Source organism: Python bivittatus, unplaced genomic scaffold, assembly GCF_059951505.1.
Source record: "Python bivittatus isolate LINGU-HERP-01145 unplaced genomic scaffold, Pbiv_v1 ctg000980_np1212, whole genome shotgun sequence".
Lineage (NCBI taxonomy): Eukaryota > Metazoa > Chordata > Lepidosauria > Squamata > Pythonidae > Python > Python bivittatus.
In genome coordinates, this window is record NW_028277125.1 from 28,045,200 (window position 1) to 28,066,333 (window position 21,134).

A 21,134-nucleotide genomic window follows, 5' to 3' on the forward strand; every position below is an offset into this window, starting at 1 on the left:
CTGAACTTTATGCTGGTCTATGACCGTAATAAAGATTTGATTTGATTTGATCTCTGAACTCATGTTCCAATCTCAAATGCTAAAGGATGCTTGTAAGGATTGCTGCATTCGGCGCTGAACAAAAACCCTCACGAGACACAGGCAAAGTCAAAAGTTAGTTTACTCAGGCATAATGCGTAGCAGTTACAGACAAAGCCAGGATTGGCTTGGCACAGTTTCTTACAGTGTTTTATAGGGTCCCCCCCTTGACCCATAGTACCCCTGGGTGCCCTTGTCCCGGGTCACCCCTCTGCTTGTCATGATCTCCCTCCCCTCTCCTTAATGGCAGATTCAAACAGGTTTCATTGTCCTCATGATCGTCGTCTTTTGTCCGTGTTGTCAGTGTACTTGTGGGGCCTTTCTCATGCACATGAAAATGGGGTTTCTTAAGTCGGGTTTCAACTGGTCGCTGATTGCCTCCGGATTGCTGTGTTCCTGAAGTATTGTAATCAGCATTGCCGGACCATCTGGGGAGCTGCCAGCGCTACAATGTTGCCAGTTCCAGTTTACTCTTGGCCATGAGTACATCATGAGAAATGCCAGGCTGGAAGAATCACAAGCTGGAATTAAGATTGCAGGGAGAATCATCAACAACCTCAGATATGCAGACGATACCACCCTAATGGCAGAAAGTGAAGAACTAAAGAGCCTCTTGATGAGGGTGAAAGAGGAGAGTGCAAAAGCTGGCTTGAAACTCAACATTAAAAAAACTAAGATCATGGCATCTGGACCCATCAATTCCTGGCAAATAGAAGGGGTAGAAATGGAAGCAGTAACAGACTTCATTTATTTGGGCTCCAAGATCACCACAGATGGAGACTGCAGCCATGAAATTAAAAGACGCTTGCTCCTTGGGAGGAAAGCTATGGCAAGCCTAGATAGCATATTAAAAAGCAGAGACGTCACCTTGCCGACAAAGATCCGCATAGTCAAAGCTATGGTTTTTCCAGTAGTAATGTATGGCTGTGAGAGCTGGACCATAAAGAAGGCCGAGCGCCGAAGAATTGATGCCTTTGAACTGTGGTGCTGGAGAAGACTCTTGAGAGTCCCCTGGACTGCTAGGAGGTCAAACCAGTCAGTCTTAAAGGAAATCAACCCTGATTGCTCATTGGAAGGATCGATAACGAAGCTCAAGCTCAGATACTTTGGTCTCCTAATGCGAAGAGAGATCTCTCTGGAGAAGACCCTGATGCTGGGAAAGATTGAAGGCAAAAGGAGAAGAGGACGGCAGAGGATGAGATGGTTAGATAGGATCACTGAAGCAATGAGCATGAAACTGAGCAAACTCAGGGAGGCAGTGAAGGACAGGAAGGCCTGACAGAATATGGTTCATGGGGTCACGAAGAGTCAGACACGACTTAACGACTAAACAACAACAACAACCAGCAATTAGCTTGTGGTTTGCCTTGTTTCCCTTCCCTGACTGCCTATGCCTGAGGTGGTGAAATTGACTAGTGGTGAAACTGAACAGTGGCACTGGCTGTACTAGGCTGAATCTGATAATGCCAGCGGATAGATTATAACCAATTCAAAAGAAATCAAACTAAGATGGAAGGAGTATACTGAAACACTATACAGTAGAGACCTCAACATCCAAGATACCTTAGAAGATATTCCTTACTTACAATAACCTCTAGTCCTAGAAGATGAAGTTAGATTAGCACTCCAATCATTTCCAAGTCAGAAGACTACAGGAACTGAAGGAATACCCACTGGAAGAACAGAAGAAGAATCAGTAAAGATTCTAACCAAGCTATGCCAACAAATCTGGAGAACTACATAGTAGCCAACAAATTGGAAGAGGTCAATCTACACTCCAGTAGCAAAAAAAAAAAAGGGGGGGGGAGACTTAACAGAAGGTGCAAACTATCATGCAATATCCTTAATTTCACATGCTAACAAAATAATGCTTAGGATCATCCAATGCAGATTAGAGCCCTGTGCGGAAAAAGAGATGTTCAAGCTGGCTTTAGAAAAGGCCAAGGAGTTGGTGATGCATGCTGGATAATTGAGAAAGCAAAATAATACTAAAAAGAACTCAATGTGTGATTCATTGATTATAGAAAGGCCTTCAATTGTGTCAATCACATCAAGCTGTGTAATGTGCTCAGAAAAATGGGAATCCCAGAACATTTCATTATCCTCGTGAGAAACTTATATATAGATCAGGATGCCGCAGTATAGACAGAACATGGTGAAACAGACTGGCTCCAGGTTGCAAAGGGCAAGGCTGTATACTGTCCCCTTATTTAATCAACCTATATGCTGAATATATATTAAGGGAAGCTGGATTGGAAGATCAGCATGTTTTTAGAATTGGAGGAAGAAATGTCAATAACCTGTGCTATGCTGATGACACTATCCTGATAGCCAAAAATGCAAAGGATTTGCAAGCTCTAGTAATAAAAGTTAGGGACCAAAGTGGAAAAAATGGGTCTAAAATTAATTATAAAGAAGATCAAACTAATGACAACAGATAGAACAGCCTTAGAATTGGCAATGAAGATATTGAAGTGGTAGATAGCTTCTGCCTTTTAGGATCAACCATCAACAGTAAAGGAACAAGCAGTCAAGTAATATATTGCAGACTAGCACTTAGTTGAGTAGCTATGTTTGGAAAAGATATTCAAATGCTGTGATTTGTCTATATCTACAAAGATCAGAATTATGCAAGCCATGGTATTACCTGTGACACTGTATGGAAGCAAAACCTGGACTTTGAAGAAGCAGAATAGGAAGGGTATTGACACTTTTGAATGTTGGTATTGGAGAAGATTCCTGAGAATACCGTGGACAGCCCAAAAATAAACTAATGGATCACTGAACAAATCTACCCAGAGTTCTCACTCAAGACACAAATGACCAGGCTCAAATTATCCTACTTCAGACACATTATGCGGTTTGGTAGCTCTCTGGAAAAGACTCTAATGCTGGGAATGGTGGAAGGAAGGAAAAGAAGAGAGTAACCAGCAGCAAGAAGGATGGACTCAGTCATAGTGGCAATGGGTGCAATGTTGGAAGACCTGCAAGACTAGGTGAGGGACAGATCATTGTGGAGAAAATCTATCTCTGTGGTCACTAGGAGTCAAAAACAACTTGATAGAACATAATCAATTTGTTTATTATCAGTCTTGAGGGGTTTTGTCATTTTGCTTTGAAAACTACCTCTGCCACCACAAAGTATGCTAATTACAGACGCTTTAGCACAACCATACATATACACAAAAAGGCTTTTTATAGCCCTGCCAGACCCTAAGGCTTCATGTGTATTATTTGATGCTTAGTATATAGAATCTTCTGCTAGTTTCCATAGCATGTACAACTTCTAATGTTTATCTTGTTGCCTTTTGTCTAATTTAGGAATTTCCTTGCAAACTCCTGGAAAAAGTAATAGGTTAAATTAATGGAGATATATATAAATATAAATAAATAAAATTGTCACCACCCATCTCATTGAATGACTCTGGGAGGTTTAAAATAAATTAAAATTACAAAATTACAATAATAAATAGAAAATAAATTATTTATTTAAAGAAAATAATAATTTTATTATTATTTCTTTGACTTCCCCCCAAAATTATTATTAATCAGTCTTTCTTTTTTTCTTATTAAAATGACCATTTCTAAAAAAGTGCAAATTCTAATTTATTGTATAATTTGTTCTTTTTATCAGCTACCAAAGAAGAAAAGGAGTAATTATAAATGAAACATCTGTAATTGTATATGCTCAGTTACTAACTGGGAGTAGATATCAGTTAAATCAAAATGGTGAAGTGTATTTTGAAAAGCAGTGGTCCAAGCAAATTCTACCTTTTGCATACCAGACAATTGTCAAGGTGATCTTTTCAAGTTTGTTATTGTAATATGTATTTACATATCTATCGATTCAAGTAATCCATAATATTTACTAGCAGAGTTCAAATTTAAAATATTTTTTCCTGTTTAAGCTTCTTAATGTCTTAGAATGAATGAGTATGTGTGTGTATATGTACATATACACGTACATATACACATAAATCTAGATGCAGAGGCCTTCAGCCTTATTTTTGCTAGTCTACAATCCTACGAGAGTGCTGTATCCAATGAGAAGTATGCTCTGTTAGCAACATTCTTCAGTACAGTGGGGAGAGAAGGTCTGTTAACCCTTTATAACTTCCTGTAAACCAGTAGTATATGACCTATGTGATCAAAGCTTCATTAATCCACGTTCGGGCAGATGGTTTACAAATGGAGAAAATGCAGCACCATTGTTATTATTCCCAGGAATAGTAGTCCAATAAAAAGCATCTCAAGAGCAAGGCAAACAGTGCTTCAGGAAGTTGCAAAGAACTCCAGGGTGACAGTAAAGGATCTGCAGGACACTCTTGCATTGTTTATATTCAAGTCCACCATAAAGAAAACACTGAACAAAAGTGGTGGTGGGGAGGTGCCACTGCTGTTTGGAAAGCATACTGCCGCCTGTGGCATGTGGGTCATGTGGCACAACTGGATCTAAACACACAAGTAAATCTGTAACAGAATGATTGAAGCAGAAGAAATTCTGTGTTTGGGAATGGCCAACTCAGAGCCCTTGGCTAAATCAACTGAAATGTTGTGACATGAGCTGAAACTAGTAGTTTATGAAGTTAGACCAAAAATATCCATGAAATGAAGCTGTGCTATAAAGAGGAACAGGCTGCAATACCTCTAGCCAATGTGCGGAGTTGATGTACAGGAAATGTTCAGTTGAAGGCATCGCTGCTAAAGGAGGTGCCACTAGTTACTAAATCTGAAATTTCTTGTACTTTTTCCAACAGACAGTGAATATTGGCTCAATGTGTTCAGTAAAACAGTGGCACAGTACTGACTTGTTTAACCAGAACCTCTTTATTTGTTAATAGTACTTAGAAAAAGCTCTGATCATACTATATGTCACAAACAGTAGGATTACAGATAGTCATGAAGGATTGACAGACTTTCACCACTGTATCACTACCATTTTCTTTTGGTCATGAGTATGGTACTCAGATGATATTGGCTGTTAAGTAGCTGAACAGCTGAAGGGCTTTATTTAATAGAAAGACTTATTTATGGATTAGTATCTTCCCTGAAAACACTTGCTTTTTAAAGTAGATCATTAGCAAGTATTGTCACAGTGGATTATCTTAATGTGATGTATCTTTCTGTTTTTTTCGGCAGGATATAAAAACTTTTGATAGCCACTTCTCCAGACTAAAAACTTTGGATGACCTATTCCCTCTTGGATGCACAGTTTTCATGCTAGGAACACCTTACTATGGCTGCACGGGAGAAGTTAGTTTCAAAATAATCTTCTATCGGATTCATTCTTCATACATTTAAACTATCAGAAGTAGATCAGATTGTTATCTGGGTATTTTTGAGCTATCATTTGTCTGTCTGTTGAATATACGACTTTGTACTTGCCTTTATGTCTTTTTAAACTTTATTTATTCATTAGAATAATGAATAAACTGTCTCATCTTTATTTTGTACAACTCCAAACAACATACATAATGCTCCCACCTCTTATTTTCCCCACAATGACAGCTACAGATATTTGGAATAATTTTTTTCCATTGTGAATGAAGTGGACTTAAACTTGAGTGTATCAATTATTTCTTTAAGGTTCAAGATTCCACTGATGTTATCTCAGATGGTAGAATTCGTGTTGTTTTCAACATTCCATTTGAACCTCAGCTGGATATCTTAATACAGAATCAGCATGTAAGTGTTATTTCTCTAGCTGTGGAATACCTTTGTAGAGTTCATTTTAATCCTTCAGGTAGTAATTGAGCACTATATGTTTCTGGAAAAATATTCAAATAATGAACAATTACTTTCATCTTTTCCATTTGTATTTATGTACACATACATTAGAATCTAAAGGTTCTAAAGTATGTTTAACTGGTTTTAAAACTTTTCTTTACAGTGGCAGAGGGAACTATTATTTAAAGAAAGAAACATATTGCTACTTTGGAATTATGGGCTAGATCAGAAAATTACTTATGCCAATACGATATTCAACATCCAGCCAATTATTGATTTAGAATTATAATTATAAAATTGACAAACCAGAATCATGGTGAGAAAAGTATCAACATTCTGAAACATTCCAGCCCTCAAGACCAATCTGTGGTCCAGGATATCACCTGAGCACTGCTTGCTACATGTGGCATTTCATATATTGGTTTTAGCAGTCACAGTATGCTTTTGTTTTAGTTTGGCTGTGAGATTAACATAGAATTATATTATTGTTACAGCTAGTTGCTATCCCATCTGTTGGCTGTTTCTAAACGGTACAATATTTAGAGGTGGCAACTGAAATGCTTTGCACCTTAACTGAAAACCGGGAGACTAGAAAATAACCTTAATTTACGCTGTCTTTCTGCTGGAAAAGAAATGGTTCTTGCCTTGGAATAGCTAATAATAATGCATTTGTATTCTTTCTTTTTCTTTCTTTTTATAAATCTATTTTGTTCCTTAATTTTTTCTTTTCTTCCAATAGCCAACTTTTCCTGACATATTAATGCCCCCCCTTCATTTCCATAGTACCTCTTTCTGCTCTTTATTCAGCAAATGCTGATTTCCTCATTTTTATTCTTTTTGTCTCTTTATTAGAAATGGTTTGTTGTGGACTTCAATAGTTGTTTATCCTATTGCATACCATTTCAGAAATAGCTAATCCTACTTACTTCAAGTCCAATGCATATATTTGCTATATGCCTGTGAATTGAAGAAGCATGATACAAGTCCACTTCATCAGAAACCTTGTGTAGACCTTCATCTGTAGACGTTTATTGTATAATCTGTAGTCTTATAAAGACTCCTTATTTTTGTTGCTAAAAGGTTAATATAGTTCTCAAAGATTCAAAGCAAATGTTTGATATTTTAGAAATATTCTGTGAAATATAATCCTGCATATGTGTTGGCCAGTCGCCTTGGAGTGAGCAGTTACCTTGTGTCAAGATTTACAGGAAGCATTTTTATTGGAAGGGGATCAAGAAGAAAGTAAGTTTGGAATATAATGCCCTTTTAAACCCAGGTTAAAATGCTATAGATCTGCTGCTTCTTAGGTGCTTTGAATATTGGTCTTAGTAGAGAAAAATTAATGGAAGTAGAACTTCTGCATATCAGCATTCTCCCTTCATTTGTGCATTTAGTATGGAAAGAAGAATAGATTGCAGAGTTTCAGGAAGGAGAATTTTGTTAGTGTCCAGTTTGCAGTTTAAAATTGGGAAAGAACACCTTTCTCTGAAGTGTGATAAGGAAATAAATACATGAATGCTGTTTTTCAAAAAAAACAAACTGAAACACTTTTGCATCACCAGAGCTATAAGTGCATCTCTCTCTTTCCCTTTTTGTGAGCCAGTGAATTCACTGGAAGTATTTTGGCTCTTGAAAGCTCATCAGAAGACCAGTTGACCCTCAAAAGTTTACAATACCGTTATCAGGTTGTTTACTTGTTTAATGTTTACTTAATTTGTTAATTAATTGTTTAAAGTAATGATGTTTACTTGTTTAATGTTTAATATTAAGAAATGCTTATTGTTGCTTTATAAAACTCTTTAAATCATTGTAAAGCATTGTAAAGTTATTTTTCCAACAGTGCTTTTTTTATAAAACGTTTTGTCCAGTTTTCTGTCCTCTTCTTCCCCACATAAAATTGTGTGCGTGCATGTTTAAAATGTATTCCAAGGCAAAGATAGGTTGAATTTTGAGCATAATTTATCAGGAAAGAGAAATGAAAGAAATGAAGAAGAGAAGCAGTTAGAGATATGAAGGCAGAATATACTTTACAGGTTGAAGCTGAGCAGTGATATTGATAATAGTGCTGTGCCCTCTTTAAGCATTTAGGCAGTTATGACTTCTTGAAGACTCAGCATGACTGCTTCAGGGCCTTCCTAGGTTGTCTCCAAATAAATGTACAGACAGTGCTTCATTTCGGACTGTTAAGGAACCAAAGCAGCAGTGTATGCACTCATTTCCAGAGGCAACCTATGGCAAGACTTCTGGAGGATGCTGAATGCCTTAGCTCTTTGCAGAGTGGGGATTCACTCATCCAATAAACTTTGCAGAGCATCCCTTCAAGTTCTTGATGTAGCTTTAGTTATTTCAGTTTCTGATACCTTCAGCCTTGTCAGTGATACCTGGTTTCAGAAATCATCTATCCATCCCTCTTATATGCCTATCCATCTTATATACAATAGCCCTGGGCAGCTCACAGCATAACTATAAAACATAAAAAAACCAAGCCCATACCTCATGGCACCCCAAAAACTACTCTCCCCCACATACCTGCATGTCTCTAGTCTCACCTAACCCAGTACTTGGGGGGAAAGACACCTCTTCACAGCCTTCCAGAAGGCCAAAAGTATGGTGGCCTACCAGATTTCAGGTGGGAAGTTTTTCCACAGGGCAAGTGCAGCTACACAGAAGGCATGCCTCCTAGGGTCTACCAGATAATAGCATTAAGGAGGGGACCTGGAACACACCCACCTTATTTGATCTGATAGGACGGACAAATACCCTCAGGGAGAGGAGGTCCCACAAATAATCTGGCTCTGTGCCATTCAGGGCTTTTAAGGTGATAACCGACACCTTGAATTGCACCCAGAAAGAAACTAGGAGCCATAGCAGCTCACACAGCAGCAGTATGATACAGGCAAACCACAGAGCATCCAGAGCATCTAGTGCACCACTGCATTCTGAACTAGTTGTAATTTCTGGGTGGTCTTCAGGGGCAGACCCATGTAGAGCATGTTGCAGTAATCCAACAGGGAAATAACCAGGGCATGAATGGCTGTGAGCTCATCTTTTGTCTGAATAAATCTTTCAGACTTAGTTTGACTTTTATTATTATTCATCCTCTGGTCTTTTTCAGCTGATAAATTTGAAGACTAATTAATATTAAGTGTTAAAATTAATATATAGTAAAATTATGCTAGAATTTAACTAACGAAATACACGTTTAATAATACGTTTGCAGGAAATAAAGTAGAATTTTAGTAAATTGCAATAAATACAGTTAACATTGGAGATCTGTTTTGCAGTCCACGTGGAGACCATAAAGCAAATGTAGGATTAAATCTAAAATTTAATAAGAGGAATGAAGAAGTCCCTGGCTATACTAAGAAAGTTGGGAATGAATGGATGTATTCCTCTGCAGTGGAACAGCTTCTAGCTGAATATTTAGAAAGGTAAGCTTAACATTTAATGTGGATTTATGTATGCTGTTGTGATGGACGGTGTTATTGTATAACATTGTAGGGAGCTTTGTTGGATTAAGCTAAAGATCTTTTGAAGCATTCTCTTTATCTCATCTATTTAGCCACCTACATATATCCTGGAAGCTCATTGTTTCTTCCTAGCAGCGGGATATGAAATATACTGCCTTTGATTTCAGCTGCAGCCATTTATGGTCTATTCTACATTTATTAATTTATTCAGTTTGTATGGCCACTCAGTCACTATGTGATTCCAGGCAGCTAATGGCCAATTAAAAACAAAATAACCAAAAAAAGACATATTGTACCCAAATTGTATATTCCTGTTTCAGAACAATGTTGATTCCTGGACTTCACTAGTTCTGGTGATAGTACGTTTCAGAGCTTGATAATGTATTGGGCAAAGGAATATTTTTTAATCGGTAGAGGTTTTATGACATATATATAGAAAAGTATGAAATAACCTGCTGAAATATATTTATATATTTCATAGGGTTCCGGAACTTTTTACTTACTTAGCCAAAAATAGTCCTGAAGATATATTTTATGAAGATGATATTTGGCCTGGTGAAGAGGAGAATGGGTATGTAGTTCATACTTTTTAGCAGATTAATAAATAAGCAGATAAATTTCCTGATCTTGTAAAGGCAATCAGCATGAAGATTGCCAGTTTGAATTTGGTGGACAAGTATTTGGGTTCAAGGAGGAGCACTTACATGCAATATTCATTCATAGTTGTAGGCTGCCTACAGTGGGGCAAAAAAGTATTTAGTCAGCCACCAATTGTGCAAGTTCTCCCACTTAAAAAGATGAGAGAGGCCTGTAATTTTCATCATAGGGATACCTCACCTATGAGAGACAAAATGGGGGAAAAAATCCAGAAAATCACATTGTCTGATTTTTAAAGAATTTATTTGCAAATCATGGTGGAAAATAAGTATTTGGTCACCTACAAACAAGCAAGATGTCTGGCTCTCACAGACCTGTAACTCCTTCTTTAAGAGGCTCCTCTGTCCTCCACTCGTTACCTGTAGTAATGGCACCTGTTTGACCTCGTTATCAGTATAAAAGACACCTGTCCACAACCTCAAACAGTCACACTCCAAACTCCACTATGGCCAAGACCAAAGAGCTGTTGAAGGACACCAGAAACAAAATGGTAGACCTGCACCAGGCTGGGAAGACTGAATCTGCAATAGGCAAGCAGCTTGGTGTGGAGAAATCAACTGTGGGAGCAAGAATTAGAAAATGGAAGACATACAAGACCACTGATAATCTCCCTTGATCTGGGGCTCCATGCAAGATCTCACCCCGTGGGGTCAAAATGATCACAAGAACGGTGAGCAAAAATCCCAGAACCACACGGGGGGACCTAGTGAATGACCTGCAGAGAGCTGGGACCAGAGTAACAAAGGCTATCATCAGTAACACACCACGCCGCCAGGGACTCAAATCCTGCAGTGCCAGACGTGTCCCCCTGCTTAAGCCAGTACATGTCCGGGCCTGTCTGAGGTTTGCTAGAGAGCATTTGGATGATCCAGAAGAGGACTGGGAGAATGTCATACGGTCAGATGAAACCAAAGTAGAACGTTTTGGTCTAAACTCAACTCGTCGTGTTTGGAGGAGAGAGAATGCTGAGTTGCATCCAAAGAACACCATACCTACTGTGAAGCATGGGGGTGGAAACATCATGCTTTGGGGCTGTTTTTCTGCAAAGGGACCAGGACGACTGATCCATGTAAAGGAAAGAATGAATGGGGCCGTGTATTGTGAGATTTTGAGTGAACACCTCCTTCCATCAGCAAGGGCATTGAAGATGAAACGTGGCTGGGTCTTTCAGCATGACAATGATCCCAAACACACCGCCCAGGCAACGAAGGAGTGGCTTCGTAAGAAGCATTTCAAGGTCCTGGAGTGGCCTAGCCAGTCTCCAGATCTCAACCCCATGGAAAACCTTTGGAGGGAGTTGAAAGTCCATGTTGCCCAGCAACAGCCCCAAAACATCACTGCTCCATGCAGAAGGAATGGGCCAAAATACCAGCAACAGTGTGTGAAAACCTTGTGAAGACTTACAGAAAACGTTTGACCTCTGTCATTGCCAACAAAGGATATATAACAAAGTATTGAGATGAACTTTTGATATTGACCAAATACTTATTTTCCACCATGATTTGCAAATACATTCTTTAAAAATCAGACAATGTGATTTTCTGGATTTTTCCCCCCATTTTGTCTCTCATAGGTGAGGTATCCCTATGATGAAAATTACAGGCCTCTCTCATCTTTTTAAGTGGGAGAACTTGCACAATTGGTGGCTGACTAAATACTTTTTTGCCCCACTGTAGTTACTGCCAAGCAGCCAAAACACTATCTGCCACTCATTTTTGGGGTTGGCAAAAGACGAAGTCCAATAATAATAATAATAATAACAACAACAACAGCAGCTGTTGTTGTTGTTGTTTCCAATTACCAAAATATCAGAACTTGGTTTTAGTTATTTTATTCCAAAACAGTGCTTCATAGTGAAAGAAGGAAGGAGAGATGATCTCTGTGTCATACACATACAGACACGCACAGAATATTTAAAATATGAATACTGTAGAATCTCTGTACGCATAGAATTTGAGGTAAACTTACATTATGCTAACAGAACATTTATAAAATATTTGTAGCAATCCATGTTATAGTTGTGTGTAGGCTCTACAGAACATTTTTATTTGAAATGTTTTAAGTGTGAACTTCTGACAAATGGGTTATTTCATAGGTGGAAGTGATCACTGAAAAAGAGCTGTTCCAAGCTTAAAAACTGTTTCAGGTTCAAAATGTTTGAATGCTGGGGTGCTCTGAACATTGTGTTGTCACTTGAAACAAGACTTTTGCCCTTCAAAGGAGACATTTCACTGAACTTCACACTATAAAACCTTCAGTCTTTTACAGACTCTAGTACTGTTTTTCTAGATGATCTGGCCTGGAATCAAAGGAAGGGCTTCATATTAATATCTTTAAGCTAAGATCCAGAGTAGCCCCCTATCTGCTTGGGAGGGGTGAATGACATTAGTGGGAGGGCTTAAGGGATGGAGGTAAGCTCCACTGAAAAAGTGAATTGCACCTGATATCAGCTATTTCTATTTCTGTATACAGAAAAGTGCTAAATATAAAATAAAGCAGAGCGCCAAAATGGATGGTGCAGAGTCACCAAAGTACAGTTTATCATTGTAGGTGTCTTGAGTGTATTGATCTTGGTTACACTATAACTTTCGCCTTTAGACTGAGATCCACAGATCCATGTTTGTTGAGATTACATCTGTGGTTATTAAAAGTTCTGTAGTGGCTGTCCTCTTTCAAGAATAGCCCACTCCAACTTTAATTTGCTGCAGTTGATGCACTTGTAGAAAAAGTTTAGAAGAGGGTTTTGTTCAAGGCCCCATTTGTTTGATGGATTGTAGATTTCCTATATTTGTCCTAAATTGTAAAGACTAGAAATGTAGGGTATAATAAATTTGGACAAATTCAATACTGTACATTAAGCCAACCCTGCAAGTTTTGTCACTAGGTCTGATAGTATGCAGTCATAATCATAGTATGCAGTCATAATTTTTGGCACTTTGATGAACTATTTGGATTAATCCCATTCCAGTATCATGTTGAACTAACTGGTACCTTATCAGAGCTTATTTGAAGAATATATCAATTCAAATATATTGTCTGACATACTGTTACATACTGTTTGTTTCCTGAGGATACAGTTGTCCATTTGGAAACATATAATCTAGGTCCGAGGAGTTGTAAGGCTTGGGATATAAAAATAATCCCATTTCTTTTGTAGCGGTGGTTTCTTGTAGCCCTATGTATATATACCAAATAAAATTAATTAGATTATAATTTCCTGATTTGCTTTGACTGATTTGTTGTAATTGTTAAGCTTTGGGGCAATGCTTATATCCATTTTTCTTATATTTGGACATATTTTTAAAAAAATTAAAACCAAAATTCTTCATAATAGTGTACATAGTTTGCCACTTGATCAAATTTACATACTGACTATATTAGGGTTTAAATCTTGATGATTATTAATATGGAATAATTTTTAACATAGTGCTGAGAAGGTTCAAGAAATCATGTCATGGGTAAAGGCTCATCCTGTCAGTACACTTTCACGTTCATCTTGTGATTTACAAATTCTGGATGCAGCTATTGTTGAAAAGATTGAAGAAGAAATAGAGAAATGCAAGGTACATAAAATATTGTTTAAATTATCTGTCTCTTACTACAATATATTGCGGTTAAGTTCCAGACTTCATTCAAATTGCTATTAGAATGTTGTACATTATGAATTCTTGAGTGTAATTTTGGACTGTAAAACAATAAAAAAGACCATTTTAAAAAATAAAATAAATGAAAGCATGTAGGAGACTTTAGCAGCTTATCTGTTAGCTCACCTGTTTATATATGCATAATCTATAGCACCCAAAGTAATTCAGATAAACTTTGAATAGAGTTTACAACCCAGGAGGTCACACATATTTAAGGTTACTTTGAAGGTTTTGTTTGTAGTTACATTACATTTCTTTATAATCAGTTATATAGACCAATATTTAATGTTGGAGAGCTCTAAATAACCATAGTTTAGAATATCCATAACACTAATTATATATGTGACTGTCCCCCAGCACAATTATTGTTTAGAGTGGGAATGAACAAATAATGGTTTGTCTGTTAAGACCTGTGTGATTAGACAGAATGGAAGGCTCTGGGCAATAGATGTGCCCAGAGCCTAAAGTTGTCTTTCTCACATCCTCTGTTTTCTCTTTCTAGCATGCTACTTTTTCTCCAACCACCCTTCAAGCAGTGGGCTCTAGTGAAGAGTCAGAGAGCTGTTATATGACTCCTGAACTGATCTCTTAAAGAACGGTTTTGAAATTAGGCTGAGCAACAGCACATTAAGCTAAGGGCTATAGGTAGCTTTGCTATCAGTGTTGATAGGAAGATATCTATGATAAATAGATATTATAATAGGATAAAAATGTTAGGATCCATCTATGTGGACTATAATATGTGACTTTTTAATTTTGTATGCAATAATTATGAATGATTTCATCCAATTATTTTTGCTTTTTTTTTAGCAAAGAAAAAGTAATAAGAAAGTGCGTGTAACTGTGAAACCTCACTTATTATACAGAGTAAGTTTGGGATATTTTAAAATTATAAATTCAGTTGCATAGGAATTTTTTTAAAGGCAGTGGCAAACCAATTCCATAATGTTGCCAAGAAAAAAACATGAACGTGTCCATACAGTCATCATGAGTCAAGCTTAACTCAAAGGAGATTTTATCTTTCATACCAGCTTCCTTATTTTTTTTCTTCCATCTTACATATGCAAAACTGATGAACATGGTATGTTAAAAATGGCAGTGCTGGTTAGATGGTGTAGATTAGCCTTACTATACTTTCGGCTGGCCAGATTTGAAGTTTGATTGCTTTCTAGTGACTTGATACTTTTGAGAAAGCATCCCTACATGAGATCATTTTAGTGAGCGGGACATACATTATTATTTAATCTTTTCATTTTAATAAAACTGAATGTAAAATTAATATTCCAAGAGGCGTATATCACTAATTATATTCTATATTGTATTCATATTTAGTTATTTTTGCTATAAATTAAATCTTTGGTTTTATTAGCCTTTAGAACAACAACATGGAATTTTACCAGACCGAGATGCAGAATACCGATTGTTTGACCGTGTTGTGAATGTGAGAGAGAACTTTTCTGTTCCCCTTGGACTTCGTGGTACTGTAATAGGAATTAAAGGAGGTATGACTGAATTTCTTTTTAGTTTTTGATCATCCTGCCTTTCATTTGTGAATGACCTCTTTGTTTAAAAAATAGTGATTACTATAAACTGGATATTTATCAAAGATAATTGAGGTTAGAAAGATACATCTTTTTTGTTTTAATGAGATGAATTCAAAATTCTACAAGCTAAAAGCCCCTTATGCAGTGGGGCTTGTCTGTACCTTTCTTGGTATTCTTGAAGATAGTCAGGGATTCACCTGAACCACATGGACTGCAATGGGGCAGAAGAATTTCTCCACACGAAATGCGGGCCTCTCACTCTCCCATGGCGCTTCTGCTCTTTTATTGCAGTACCCTTCACCATAGTTCAAACTGTTTAGAAAGTCCTCTAGCCTTTTCAAAGTGTACAGTTGTGAGAATAGGAGAGACTGGAAAGCTGTTTTACAAATGAACTTTTATATATATACTTTTGGATCCAAACAATTAACATAATGTTTTTGTTTGCATGTTATGTGGCTACTGCTATTAACCTTTTTTTAAACATAGTACCCATACCATACATCACCTTCTTGGTTAGTGTAGAATGGAGTAGGCAACTATGGTTGGATGAGATGTTATATTTAGTCTAGAGGGAAACGAATCTATGGTGTTTTTGTAGCACTTTAACTAATAAACATATGCTTCTACAGTATAACCAAACAGGTGAGAAAGCCCTAGCAGTATTAATTTGTTATCTGCATAAAATATAAGAAAAAAATTGCTGCTGATCATTTTTTCTTATTTTGGAAGGTCAAGAACATGTATTAATTCATATAACAATATGCCATTGTATATATTCTCATTTTAAAAACACCATACACTGTAGTGATGTTTATCCAGTAAGACTGAAACTACTTTAAAACTCATTGAAGCACATAAGTCGATAATACAAGAAGCTATCAACAGATTACTTCAACATATGTGTGGCAGAGATAGGCTCCATCCCCATTACACAAAATTCTTATTTCATTTAAACCAACTTATCTTAACTTTGTATCCTCTGGGTGTGTTGGACTGTAACTCTTCTTCTGGTTGGAGGCTAGAAAAACTCTGACAATGGGTACATAGTCAGCAACTTCACCAGAATGGACAGGGTAAAAATTTTTGTTCTGTTTTTGTTCACACATACCAGAAAAGTTTAAAATTTAGCTGCTGAAAATCAACAGTTCTGATGGCATGTTTTGGCACAGCTGTGGGAGTTATAAAAATGGATCAGAGGGTGCTACCTCTGGATTATAACATTTCATTAGTCATAGTAGTTGGGAATTCTAATCCAAAACATCTGGAGGGTACCAAGTTGGTGAAGATTAGTCTAAGTAGTCAACTGTATTGACCAGGAAGGTCAGTTAGTGGAAACCAATTTAGAGGACAGTGATAGAAATCCTTAAATGGCACTTCCAATCCCTGTAAGTAGCTCTGCAGATGAATACATTGGTGTTTGACTATAGAAATTGTAGTAATAAGCAATAGTATTATGCCTTTCTCTAGCAATTTCACACTGGATGATATTGCTTACAATACATATTTTCTTTAGCCAGCAGAGAATCTGATGTGCTGTATGAAGTACTATTTGATGAAGAATTTCATGGAGGCTTAACAATAAGGTTTGTTGCAGACAATTACTTATTTTTCATAAGTATTTCAACAGAACTTCAGGAAACATAAAATAATTGTACAACAGTGACATTAAAAAACATTTTTCTAGTAATTGTGTTCTTTATGATCTGCATTTATTGCCATTGTAATTACTCTGTAAATTTTCATTATATCAATGAGAAATAGAGATCAAAAACACCTCCATCCGTTTGCTCAGCCCCATAAAATCTGAACTTAAGTGTGTTAGATTAAGTTCACTTTATTCTCCATCTGTAATATTAAATATTTATATTCTATAAAAATTTCTTAATATATAGTTTGGTATTAGACGAGTAATGACTATGGCAAAGCTGTTTTCATTTCCTTTCTTCCATTAGGAGTTCACCTTCCAGAGGGTATCGCATGCCAGCTTGTGCCTTAATTAACATATCTCATGGCTATCGATCTGAAGCAGGAAACCAGAAATTAACGGCCATAGTCAAGCCTCAGCCAGCTGTGAGTGCCTATAACTCATATTCATCTGAATCCTTTTCTATATCTTCCCAAAAAGCACATCTAGGAGGACTCAATCATTCCCCTCGTTCCCTCTTCATTCCAACTCAAGTAAGTACATATTCAGTTACCCAGTTCTATCATAGAAAATAAAGGTATTGCTAAAAGATGTTCTTGTGTGCTGATAAAAAAAATTACTGCAAAATTTAAACAAGGCTTAATAATTGTCATAATAATTAGCTGAGCCAGTTTGGTCTAGTGGTTAAGGCTCCAGGCTAGAATTCAGGAGAGTGTGAGTTCTAATCCCGCCTTAGGCATGAAGCCAGCTGGGTGACCATGGACCAATCACACTCTCTCAGCCCTAGGAAGCAGGCAAGGGCAAACCACATCTGAAATCTTGCCAAGAGAACAGGGATTAGTCCAAGCAGTCACCAGGAGTCAAAAAACCCGACTCAAAGGAGCACACACATACACACACACAAAATAATAATTAGCTAGTACAGATTTATCCAGATTTATATATGATAAAGGAGGAAATGATAGTTCTTAGATGTGCCTTGAGCAGTGAGGTTATTGGTGCATGTATCAGGGAAGTTGATTTTTATATGTGTTTCAGATAGATTCTGTCCCATAACTTTATCTAAAGAAACAAAGTGGATAATGTCCCTTAGCAGCTATTGTTAGAATTATCCATTATATACTGTGGGCATATTAAGTTGGAATATCAGTCTGTCAGAAAAAATGAAAAAGTATGTTAAGTATGTAATATTTTAAAGAGGTGGGAAAGTTGAAAAGTTATTTTGTTTTTTTGTTTTTCTTAATCTACTATCCAGCAATTGAATGGAAGACAGCATAATAGTATCAAAGCAGAGAAGCAGGGCAATTCCAGTTCTCTGCAGAAAGTAACCTATACAAGTAGCAATCAGAAATGTAAAGTAAGTGGTTTTACATGTCATCTTAGGGTAAATGTTTTTGGGTTGTGTAGGAGGTAGGGTTAGGGTTTGTTTGTTTTTGCTAAAGGAAATAATAAAATGAAAAACAGATTGTATATTATTTGGTACATTTCTGTTTTTCAGTACTTTTAAGATACGTGATGATGTAGCACATTAAAAAACAATTTTTAAATAACAATAAGATAATCATAACCTAAAGCAATGCAAACAAAATAATAAATAACATCAGGCGAAGGCAATAAATTGGACACATTTTCCAAAAAGTAGCAAGTTGCAATAGATTCAAGAAAAGTACAAAATATTTTAAAAGATGTGAAGAAATGTGTTTATGTAAATATTTTTGTTTAACAAATTTATAGCACCACATATCTCTCCAAGACACTCTTTTATGTTTTTAAGTACTGAATCAGCCTGTGACTTACACTTCAGATTATATAACCTTTGATAAGATTGTCCCAAAATTAGTGAAATCTTAATCAGTTGAATTAAACCAATTAACTCTATACCTTATCTTTCTGATAGTATCCCCATAAAATCAATTCTAAAATATAACTATTTAGTTTCTTTTGCATTGCAGTGCTGTAATAAGCACCTTCTTAGTTGGCAACCTAAGATATAAGAGGATAGATCCAAATTTAATTTTTCTTCCACTTATTTCAGTGGGTCTGCTCTAAATATGGCTAAATCTAGAGCCAATCTAGTTGCCATATATTGTTAAAAATGGAATAGGGTGGACTAAGGAATGTTGAGTAGGTGATAATGTCATGGCTGCCCAGAATCAGAATAAGAACTTTATTTAAAAAAAAAAGGACCCTTCTCACTCCCCAAAGCCTAGGATGGAACAGCAACAGTGGTAGTAATAGCTAATGGTGAACCAGTTTGCTTTTTGAGAGGATGGAAAATAATAGGGAGATAGTATTGTATGAGTACTGAATAGGGTTGATAGCACACAAATGGGAAACTCATGAAAGCTTTTGAGAGTTTCTATATGGAAGAGGAGAGGAATGGTTGTGTGGATTGAGGCCATGGGGCATGACTGTGTGTTGAGAAAGGGAAAAAAACAATTGGAAAAAACCTCTTGGTGTAGAATTTAGATGTACTGTCTCTGTAAAACAGTATAGTAATACTTCATTTTGGGGCAGTTTTTCATGAAAAGATGAGCACTTCTCTTCACTTGTATCCATTTAAAAGTGAATGGCTACTTTATTCCCTGAAGCCACCATAAGATTAGATACCTGCAACTGAAATTGCTAAGTTGTTGAAACTTAAGCCATGCCTAGTTCTGTGATAATAGAAACATTGTTGAAAAAAATTCATGTGACTCCAGAAGGTTATACAACCTATTTTGTTCTGCAGTGAGTTTTTCATAGCAGAGTTTGCATTTTATTTGTTTTGCTTTTCTTTCCTAGCAAGCTCACAATAAACAAGATGATGAATTTTGCAACATTTGGCAATCACTGCAAAGCTCTGGAAAGTCTCAGCCTACCCCACAAAATAAGCATGACATGGTCAGTATATGTCAAAAAGGGACAACAATCTCTTTTGTACCAATTTTATATGGTATGTTGATGATCACACCCAAAAAGAGGATAGGGCCAAAAGGTGAAAGAAGAGAAGGGGAAAGGGTTTGTTTTTTTTTAAAGGTAAGTTATAAATATTTACCAAATTAAATAAGTCAATAACTAAAAGCAGTGACTAGCCATCAGGAGATCCAGAAGGGCACGAAAGCCTTACCAGACAAAGAGTATATCACATACATTCTATTGCCAGCATTGCCTGATATAATTTCTTTTTAGATATTGTTCTATCTAAACTATGTAATGTTTCAGATAATTTTTTTGTTGTAAAGTAGGACATCTTTGGTTGGTTGATTGATTGATTATGTGCCATCAAGTCGATGTTAACTCTTGGTAGTCACATAGATTTTCTCTCAGACAATCTGTCCCTAAACTGGTCCTTCAGATCTTCCAATGACACATGTATTGTTGCTGCAATTGAATCCATCCACCTTGCTGCTGGTCATCCTTCCACCTTTCCCAGCATTATGGATTTTCCAAAGGAGCTGGGTCTTCGCATAATGAGTCCAACGTAGGATAATTTGAGCCTGGTCATTTGTGCCTTGAGTGAGAACTCTAGGTTGATTTGTTCTATAATCCATTTGTTTGTTTTCTTGACTATCTGTGGTATTTTCAGGAGTTTTCTCCAACACCAACTTTCATAAGCATCATATTCTTTCTGTCCTGTTTCTTCAAAGTCTAACTTTCACTTCTGTAGGCTATCACAGGGAAAACCATTGCAGTTCTGACCTTTGTAACTATAGACACCTTCCAGTATCTGAATAACTTTGAAGGCCTTCATTGCTACTCTACTGTCAACCACACTAAGTAGACCAGACCAGGAAATCAACTCCAAAGGAAGGCTAAAACTATTTTTTATTGAGATTCACTATAATCTATAATAGAATCTTGCAAATCTGATTGTGCTGCACCTCCTTCTCCTTTTTATACTCCAGTGAATTAGGGAGGCATCTGCTGAGACACTTCTGAATGTTATTTCATTGCTCTCAACTAACAACATGTTTCAATTCCTTTTGCCTAGGTAATGGTTCTTGCATATTTATGTCAAGGTCATCTTCCTTACTCTCTACATCTACCAAGTGCTAGTCTGTGGTATATATCTTGATTGCTGGTTTCTTTACTGTTGATAGTCAATACTAAAAGACAGAAGTTATCTACTACTTCAGTATTTTCATTGTCAGTTCTAAGGCTGGTTGCTATACCTGTTGTCATTAGTTTGGTCTTTTAAAATTTAATCTTAGTCCCATTTTTTCATTATGTCCCATTGGCTTTTATTACTAGAGTTTACAGATTGTTTGCCTTTTCAGCTGTCAGAGTAATCAGCACAGTGCAGCTTATTGATATTTTTTTCTCTAATTTTAAAACAACTCTCATCTTCCAATCCAGCTTCTCTCAGGAAATATTCAGCATACAAGTA

The 21,134-nt window shown here is 36.7% G+C and overlaps 1 protein-coding gene across 4 annotated transcripts in view; it reads left to right on the forward strand.

Moving 5' to 3' along the window:
• Nucleotides 1–21,134, forward strand: part of XRN1 (5'-3' exoribonuclease 1) — a 64,455-nt gene that overhangs the window by 27,930 nt on the left and 15,391 nt on the right. For 3 of the 4 annotated variants that reach the window (XM_088132426.1, XM_088132428.1, XM_088132427.1), the window contains exons 21-33: nt 3,713–3,875; nt 5,218–5,331; nt 5,665–5,763; nt 6,932–7,047; nt 9,090–9,236; nt 9,757–9,846; nt 13,360–13,495; nt 14,387–14,443; nt 14,946–15,078; nt 16,634–16,703; nt 17,073–17,298; nt 18,021–18,122; nt 19,550–19,648. In XM_088132426.1, the coding sequence (XP_087988552.1) occupies nt 3,713–3,875; nt 5,218–5,331; nt 5,665–5,763; nt 6,932–7,047; nt 9,090–9,236; nt 9,757–9,846; nt 13,360–13,495; nt 14,387–14,443; nt 14,946–15,078; nt 16,634–16,703; nt 17,073–17,298; nt 18,021–18,122; nt 19,550–19,648 (1,552 nt within the window). The remainder of the gene's footprint in view (nt 1–3,712; nt 3,876–5,217; nt 5,332–5,664; nt 5,764–6,931; nt 7,048–9,089; nt 9,237–9,756; nt 9,847–13,359; nt 13,496–14,386; nt 14,444–14,945; nt 15,079–16,633; nt 16,704–17,072; nt 17,299–18,020; nt 18,123–19,549; nt 19,649–21,134) is intronic. The other variant, XM_088132429.1, reaches the window with a different exon arrangement.